Genomic DNA, 9,253 nt, shown 5'->3' with positions numbered 1-9,253 from the left:
AAGGCAGTGTAGCCAAGGGGAAATAATAGAAATGATGATTTTGATAATTTATTAAGTATTTACTACACTAAGCACTTGTGATAATACAAGATGAGTGCCAAGGTATGGGATTCAGGGAGTCTGGGTTCTAATACTGAATCTGGCACTTGGCTGCTGGGTGATCTTGGATGAGTAACTTCATTTCTCTGTGCCTCAGTTCCCTCATCTGTAAAATAGAGATGCAATACCTGCTCTCCCTCCCCATTAGTATGTGAGCCCTGGACAGGGACTACATCTGCCCTGGTTATCTTGAATCTACTTCCGTGCTTTGTTCAGTGCTCATCGAGCAGTGACTCCAACCCGAATAGCCCCTTCCTCCCATCTTCTCGCTAAAGCAGGGAGAGAGGACCCAGGAATATGATCCCACACAGTTTACCAAGGCTTCCTCCGCTCTTTCTTCCCCGGCCTCATCCTCAATCTCTATCATCTATGGAACTCACTTGGCCAGCTCCAGGCTTGGTTCCTCAGGCTCCGCCACTCTCCTGCAGTCATAACTCAGCTACCATGGCTCAGGTCTATGGAGGAGACTTCTTAAATTTCCTCAGAGCCTCCCTGCAGGGACCGCCCAGTGTCTGAGTAACTGGGTCCTGAGGTCCTCATCCCCCTGAGGACCTGACCTTCACACTGCTTCCCACAGGGAACAAAATTCATCGTGAAGGGGGTGGAGGGAGGAAACTCTCAGAGCTGCAGTATCCTGGAGCAGGTAAGTTGAATCACGACTCAGCCTCTTGTCTGCTGTTTGACCTTGAGCAGATCATTTTGCTTCTCTGGATCTCAGTTACCTCATCTGTAAAACGGGGATTGAGACTGTGAGCCCCACGGGGGGCAGGGACTGGGTCCAAACTGATTAGCTTGTACCCTTAGCTAGTATCCACCCCAGTGCTTAGTTCAGTACCTGGCTCCTAGTAAGTGCTTTACAAATACCACAATTTACAAATTGTGAATCAATTAATCAATGCTATGTAAACTCTTTGTAGGCAGGGAACATGTCTAACAACACTGCTATGTTGTATTCTCCCAAACGCTTAGTACAATGGTCAGCACAGTAAGTGCTTAATAAACATGATTTTTAAAAAATATATTGAGCACTTCATGTCATGTATGTAGAACATTGTACTAAGCATTTGGGAGAATACAATACGACACAATCCCTGACCTCAAGGAGCTTACAGTCTATCCAGTGGAAGTGATTTATTGAACTCTTCCCCATGACCTGAACCTCCCTCCTCCTCAATTTACAACAGGCCACCACTCTCCCCAGTGTCAAGAAACAAAGATCATGACAACTGGAAGTTTTAACACATTTGTAGTGGACGGAGAGAAGACTGAAGTAGTTGACTTTTTTCTCTCCTGGGATTCATAACCAATAATAAAGGACCTAGTAGCCAAGAAATATGTTGAAGATTAATGTTAGGAAGACTTGCTATGAGGAGTCTGGAAAAAGTCATGAAATGTGCTGATGTAATAATTGCCACAAAAATACATATTGTCCAACTTATGGTGTTTCCAGTGACAATGTACAGATCCAGTAAAAAAAAGGATAGAAAGAACATCAATTCTTTTGAAATGTGGAGTTGGGGAAGGTTTTTGAGAATAATAATGATAGTATTTGTTAAGCGCTTACTATGTGCCATGACTGGCTGAAAAACAAAAGTATTTTGGAGCAAATTAAACCAAAGTGGTCTTTGTAAGGCCAAATGACTCGACTTAGATTAGCATATTTTGGACACATCATCAGGAGGACTAATTCTCTGGAGAAGACACTAATGCTAGGAAAAGTCCAGAGAAAACATGGAAGAGGCAGACCAGAAGCTAGATGGATAGAGACCATAACAGCAATAATGGTAGAACCATTAGAAAGGTTGCGGATTATAGCAGAGGGCAGGACATTCTGGAGAAAGCATATCTATGAAATCACTATGAATCAGAAATGACTTGACAGCACGTAATAATGATAAAATCACTCTCCCCACATTCAAAGCCTTATGAAAATTACATCTCCTCCCAGAGGCCTTCCCTGATTAAACCCTCTTTTTCCCTACTCCCTCTCCTTTCTGTGTCCCTTGTAGCACTTGTCATTTACCCTGCCCTCAACCCCACAGCATTTCGGTGCATATCTGTAATTATTTGTATTAATGTCTGTCTTCCCCTCTTGACTGTAAGCTCCTTGTGGGCAGAAAATGTGCTACCAAGTCTGTTATATTGTACTGTCCCAAATGCTTAGTACATGGCTCTGCAAACAGAAAACACTCAATAAATACCACTGATTGACTGATTGAGCAGTTTATCTGTAGATTCTTTACTCATTAATTCATTTTTCTGTTCAGAGTTTGTTTACCTCTATGGTTTTCATCTGTCAGGGTCATCCACCTCTTCATGGAGGGGCACAGGGGCAAGACACTGGCCATCCCTTCTTCAGCGGGGTTGGGCAGGCACTTCTTCTAGAGTGCTACAAAGATGATGAATGATAATGCCTGGAGAAATCCTTTATTTTTCAAAAATGCCTTCATATCAATAATTGAATTTCACAATCACAACATTCCTGTGAGATAGGGAGAGGCAACATTTTATGTCTCCATTTTACGTGAGGAAACTGAAGTCCTCAGTGGACAAGTGACTTGCCCAAGTTTTGTACAGGAGATTAGGGACAAGTTTGGGACTAGAACTCAGGTTTCCAGGTTCCCAGATCAAATGTCCTTTCAAGTAAGCCATTCTGTCTCCCCATATGTGAACTCAGAGGCAGGACAAAAGATTTGATGACCACATGATTAGTAGTAGAGCCAGTAATAATAATAATAATAATAACTGTGGAATTTCTAATTACGTGCCAAGCATCATACTAAGAACTGGGATAGATACAAAATAATCAGGTTGGACACAGTCCCTGTCCCACATGGAGCTCCTACTCGAGATTGGAAGGAGAACAAGTATTTAATCCCCATTTTACAGAGGAGGAGACTGAGGCACAGAGAAGTTCAGTGATTTGCCCAAGGACATACAAAAGGCAAGTGTTATAGAGCCAGGATTAGAATCCAGCTTCTCTGACTCCCAGGCCTGTGGTCTTTCTAGAAGGCCTTGCTGCCCCTTCCCAGCTACGTGGTTTCCCAAGATCTGAGTCAGCTGTTCCACCATCCATCCACCTCCCCTCGGAGTTGAGTTGGGAGACAAAGCCACTAAATCTGGTCATCAAGGGGACATGGTGTTGTGTAACAGAAATAACTTGGTCTGTTTTGCACTCAGTGAGGGTGGGGATGGGCACAACTGTGAACCATCCTTCTGTTCCCTTACCACACCTTCTCTTGGGCCAGAGGGACCACTATCATGCCCTCTACCCCCCACTCCCACTTCCCCCTGAGGTTACATTGGTGTCTTTGATGAACGGGGCAGGGGGAAGGGGGAGCCCCAGAGCCCCTCCATGTGTTGTCATGGCAGCAGGGAGCCAGGATGTTCCCATCCCAGAGGAGGCCCAGCACGCCCTGGGAGGATGCCAGAGGAGCAGCATAGCTCAGTGGAAAGAGCACGGGCTTTGGAGTCAGAGGTCATGGGTTCAAATCCTGGCTCTGCCAATTGTCAACTATGTGACTCTAGGCAAATCACTTAACTCCTCTGGGCCTCAGTTACCTCACCTGTAAAATGGGGATTAAGACTGTGAGCCCCCCATGGGACAACCTAATCACTTTGTAACCTCCCCAGTGCTTTTCACATAATAAGTGCTTAATAAATGCCATCATTATTATTATTATTATTCTAGACTCTGAGCCCATTGTTGGGTAGGGACTGTCTCTGTTACTGAATTGTACTTTCCAAGCGCTTAGTACAGTGTTCTGCACACAGTAAGCGCTCATTAAATATGATTGAATGAATGAACAGTGAATAATAATGGTGTTACTTGTTAAGTGCTTCTTGTGTGCCAGGGATTATATTGAGAGCTAGGGTAGATAAAATCTAATTAGGTCAAACACAGTCCCTGTCCATTGTCTAAATAGGAGGGGGAACAGATATTGAACTCCATTTTTCAGATGAGAAAACTGAAGACAAGTGACTTGCCCAAGGTCACACAGCAGGTAAGGGCAAATCTGGGATTTGACACCTGTCTACATGTTTTGTTTTGTTGTCTGTCTCCCCCTTCTAGACTGCGAGCCTGTTGTTGGGTAGGGACCATCTCTATATGTTGCCGACTTGTACTTCCCAAGCATTTAGTACAGTGCTCTGCACAGAGTAAGTGCTCAATAAATACAACTGAATGAATTAATGAATGAATGAACCCAAATCATCTGATTCCTGGGCCTGTGTCCTTTCCACTAGGCCATGTGGTGTCCCCTAGTGTGGGTTATTGTGGTGGGAGGGTTGTGGTGATGAGTTGCTTCCTCCAGTCCCAGTCCTCCTGCAGAAGCTCTGAGGGTGTCCGCCCAGGCTTCCCTCTCCTTAGTGGAGTCATGAGTTGACAATGAGGAGCCCCAGGGACCAGTGAGCCAATCTTCCTGAGGAGCTTGTGTGATCTGGGTGGCAGGGCCTCACCTGTTGGTGGGAACCCTGCCTGGGGTGGGTGGGGGAGGTGAGGGGGGGCAACTCTGTGCAACTCAGTTCCGGGCTACCCTGCTCAGAGCAGTATTGAGCCCTTGGAGTCCGGTCTGACCAGCATTTCCAGGTCTGGGGATCTTCCCATGCCAATGGATCAGTTCCCACTCAGGCACAGAAGTTCAGCTTGGTCGCTGATGGCCAAGGAAAATTGAGAAAGAAAAAGGGAAGAGATTTCATTAAGGTCTCAAATAGATCAACAAAGCATCATTCCCCTCCTCCTTCTCCTCTTCCTTCTTCTCCTCCTCCTCCTCCACCTCCTCCTTCTCCTCCTTTTCCTTATCCTCCTCTTCCTCCTCCTTTTCCTCTTCTTTCTCCTCTTCCTCCTTCTCTTTCTCCTCCTCCTCCTACTGCTCTTCCTTCTTCTCCTCCTTTCCCTCCTTCCCTTCTCCTTCTCCTCTTCCTTCCTTTTATCCTTCTCCTCTTCCTCCTCCTTCCCCACCTCTTCTTCCTTCTCCTCTTTCTCCTTCTACTCCTTATCCTTCTCTTTAATTTCTCCTGAACTCCTATTATCACAGCTCCCAACTAATGGACCAGGCCATTTACTTCACTGATAAAATTGAAGCCATCAGGAATTAACTTCCCCAAATCTCCTACTACTCCTTCAACATTCTTCAACGTTCCTGCTCCCTTATTTTTTTCCTGCTTCCCAGCAATCTCCCAAGAAGAAATTTCCCACCTGCTCAATAAAGCTACCTCTTCTACCTGCAATTCTGACCCTCTCCCCTCTCACCTACTATAATCTTGCCTTGTTTTATGCTATCAAGTCATTTCAGGCCGATAACGACATTACGGACACATCTCTCCCAGAACACCCCACTCTCCATCTGCAATCATTCTGATAGTGTATCTACAGAGTTTTCTTGGTAAAAGCATGGAAGTGGTTTACCATTGTTCCTTCCTCGCAGTGAACTTGAATCTCTGCCCTCGACTCTCTGCCATGCCACAGCTGCCCAGCATGGGTGAGTTTTGACCTGTAGCAGATTGCCTTCCACTCACTAGCCTCTGCCCAAGGTAGGAATGGAATGGGTCGCCTGTACTTGACTCTCCCTCTTGTAGCCGAGACTGGTAGAGGACTGGAAACTTTCCAGGTGCAACCCTGAGAGGGGACTATTATAATCACTCCTTCCGATTTTCCTCCCCTTCCTTGTTGTCATTTCCTGCTTCTCCCTCAGATGGCTGCTTCCCCTCAGCCTTCAAACGTGCTCCAATTTCCCCCATTCTAAAAGATGTCTCAACCACTCAGGCTGTTCCCATTATAACTCCGTCGCCTCCCTCCCATTCCTATCCAAACTCCTAGAATAGGTCAGATGCCTTATTTTCCCCTCCACCACCACTCTTACTCTTCTCTAGTCACTGCATTTAGAACTTCAGTCCCTCCATTTCCCCATAATTGGCTTTCCGAGGTCACCATTGATCTCCTTATGGTCAAGCCCAAAGGCATTTACTCCATACTAATCTCCTCTCAGTTGCTTTTGACACTGAAAATAGTTAACCCAGCTTTCATCCTACCTTTATGACTGCTCCTTCTCAGTTTTGTTCCCTGGATCCCCTCATGCCTCTCTCCTTCTTACTGTACCTATCCTCCCTCAGACCTCTGTTCTGGGTTCCCAACTCTTTTCACCCTATACTCCTTCTCTCATGAAACTTGTCTTCTCACTTGGCTTCAGCTACCATCTCTACATGGATGACTCCCAAATATATTTTTGTAGCTCTGACCTCTCATCTGGTCTTCACCTGGCCCACTTCTAGTCTTCCTCTAGGAATTCTCCACTTGCCAACACCTCAAACACCATAGGCTAAAGCAGAAGTAATTATCTTTCTCCCTAAACCTACTCCTCTTTCTACCTTTCCCATTTCTGCAACAACCCCACCATCCTCCCTGTACCAGAAGCCCACAGCCTCACACAACAGCTCCCTAATTTGCCCCTTTCTTATCCACAACAGCTGCCACTCTGGTACTAGCGCCCGGATAGAAATTGCATCAGCCTCCCAGCTGGTCTCTCAGCTTCCATCCTCTCCCCACCCACAATCTGTACTACGTGGTGCTAGGTGGATGATCTTTTTAGACCTTCATCTCTTCTCCCCCAAACCCTCCAATGACAACCCAGTATCCTTCTGCATCAAACCTAAAGTCCTCATAATCGGCTTCAAGACTCCACCAACACTTCCCACCTTACCTAACTGTTCTCTTCCCCAACTCACTCCTTCATTGTTCCCCTATCAACCATCTCACTGCCCCTCGCTCCACCCCCTTCCACCCTTTCACTCACGTTATCCTCTTGGCTTGAAATTTTATATGACCTCAAGTCATATAAACTCATTAGTTACCACAAGCACTTGTGAACATACTCATACCCGGTGTTTATTCATTGGTACATTTAATGATTCATTCTGACTACTCTAGTTGCAAATATTTGAGTCTCACCAGTTGGTGTGTGAGCTCTTCAAGGGCAGGGAATATGTGTCTTCCTTCTGTTATACTCTCCCAAATACCACTGATTGACTGGTCAGTCGGTGTCCTTTGGGGATCAGGAATCTTTTACATGGAGCATTCTCAGCACCTGCTCCAAGATCTGCTTGGTCCTGACCCCATAGACGACAGGATTGATGGCGGGTGGGACAACAACGTAGAGGTTGGCCAGGAGAATGTGGATGCAGCGAGGGATTTTCTGGTGGCCAAAGCGGTGGGTGAGGAAGGAGAACAAGGCTGGGATGTAGAAGGCTAAAATGACACAGACGTGGGAGCCACAAGTGTTGAGAGCCTTGAACCGGGTGTTCCAAGATGGGAGGCGGAAGACGGCCCGGAGAATCTGGATGTAGGAGAAACCTATCACAGATGTGTCAAAAAATCCCATGGAGAAAGCTACGAGGCCATAGATAATGTTGGTTCTGATGCTGGCGCATGCCAACCGTGCAATGCCCATATGCTCACAGTAGGTGTGTGGGATAATGTGGTTCCCACAGAATGGCAGCCTGAGGATGAGAAAGATGAATGGTGTCATGAAGACCAGTGATCTGACCATGCTCATCACCCCTAAAATGGCCACCACTTTGTTAGGGAAGATCGCGGTGTACCTCAGCGGGTTGCAGATGGCGACGAAGCGGTCAGTGGCCATAATGGAGAGCACCACGGACTCCAGGTTAGTGCAGACGTGAAGGAAGAACATCTGGGTGAGGCAGCCCCCGAAGCTGATCTCTCGCAGGCCGAGCCAGAAGATGCCCAGCATCTTGGGGATGGCAGTTGTGGACAAACCCAGGTCAACGATGGCCAGCATGGCCAGGAAGTAGAACATGGGCTGATGGAGGCTCCGCTCGGTCTTGATCACAAACAGGATGGTGCAGTTTCCCACAAGCGAGATCAGGTAGGCGGCACAGATGGGAAAACCAATCCAGATGTGTGCGGCTTCCAGGCCCGGCACCCCCAGCAGGAGGAAGGAGGAGGGGTGGAACTGGGTGTGATTGGGAGGGAGCATCTTTTCAGGGGCTGTTGACGGTTACAATAATCATAGACTTTTGTACCCTTCAGGTGATGCTGGCCTCACTCACGTCATCCTCCCTGGACCCTGGAAAAACAAAGGCACATTGTTTGCATCTACAACCCTGGTGAGGAGTGGTGTGATGGAGAGGATGTAGAAAGTGAGGATGTTAGAAATTATTAAATTAGTTAATCAGCATAGCCACTTTTGTACCTCTGAATATAGGTGTGACTAAAGTTGCCAGCATCTATTACAACACTTTGCAGTTAAGAGATCTTTCATCAATGCTGCTGATGATATTGATGATTGGGATGATGATGAGAATGACAAAGATGCTGCTGATGATGTAGCCCCCTCCTCTGCATCAATGATGATGTTGATGACGACATCTCCCCTAGAAAATGACAAATGATGGGTGAACCTTGGTCTCGAGACATCAGGACCAAGAATCTGAGCCAAGAAATCGATTCTAGTGCTAGCGGGTTGTGCAGGGGTACTTGCACACTCTCATTCCTGCCACACATTTTTCCACTGTGTATGAGTTTAATACATCGAGTTGGTAATTGGGTAGAGGTGCAGCCCACTGGATTTGTGCATTAAGATCTTTTGTGTAGAATCCACATTGTGTTCAGAGCCATCCAGTCTAACACTTTGTCCAAGCACTTCTCCTCCAAGAGGCCTTCCCCGGCTAAGCCCTTATTTCCTTTTGTCCTTCTCCCTTCTGCATTGCCCTTGCACTTGGGTTTGAATCATTTATTCACCCCACCTCAGCCCCACAGCACACATGATTTATTGATTTATATTCATGTTGTCTTCCCCTCTAGACTTTAAGCTTGTGGTTGGCAGGGAACTTGTCTGCCTACTCTGTTGTATTGTACTCGCCCAAGCACTTAGTACAGTGTTCTACACTCGGTAACCGATTAATAAGTGTGATTGATTGACTTATTGATGGGTGTCATCACACTCAGACCCCAGGTGATCTGCTGACTGGGTGACAGTTTGGCTGAGCAGTGACAGACAGCTGTCCAGAGTTGCAGGTTCTGAAGACAACAAACCTCCTTTCCTCCCACTTCTCATGAAAGGAATGTTTCCAGTCTCCACAAAGGCCGAGATTTGGGGTGACTGGAGAGGGAAGAATAATTGTCTTTCAGGAAATT

General features: G+C 46.5%; 1 protein-coding gene across 1 annotated transcript; it reads right to left on the bottom strand.

The window, feature by feature from the left end:
* Positions 1–7,148: 7,148 nt before the first annotated feature.
* LOC119942396 (olfactory receptor 52E5-like) lies at positions 7,149–8,093 on the bottom strand. The gene has a single exon (XM_038763191.1). It carries the CDS (start codon positions 8,091–8,093, stop codon positions 7,149–7,151), a length of 945 nt encoding a protein of 314 aa, XP_038619119.1.
* Between the last annotated feature and the right edge of the window lie 1,160 nt (positions 8,094–9,253).

Source organism: Tachyglossus aculeatus, chromosome 2 (assembly GCF_015852505.1).
Source record: "Tachyglossus aculeatus isolate mTacAcu1 chromosome 2, mTacAcu1.pri, whole genome shotgun sequence".
Classification (NCBI taxonomy): Eukaryota; Metazoa; Chordata; class Mammalia; order Monotremata; family Tachyglossidae; genus Tachyglossus; species Tachyglossus aculeatus.
This window is presented reverse-complemented; position numbering and strand designations above follow the sequence as displayed.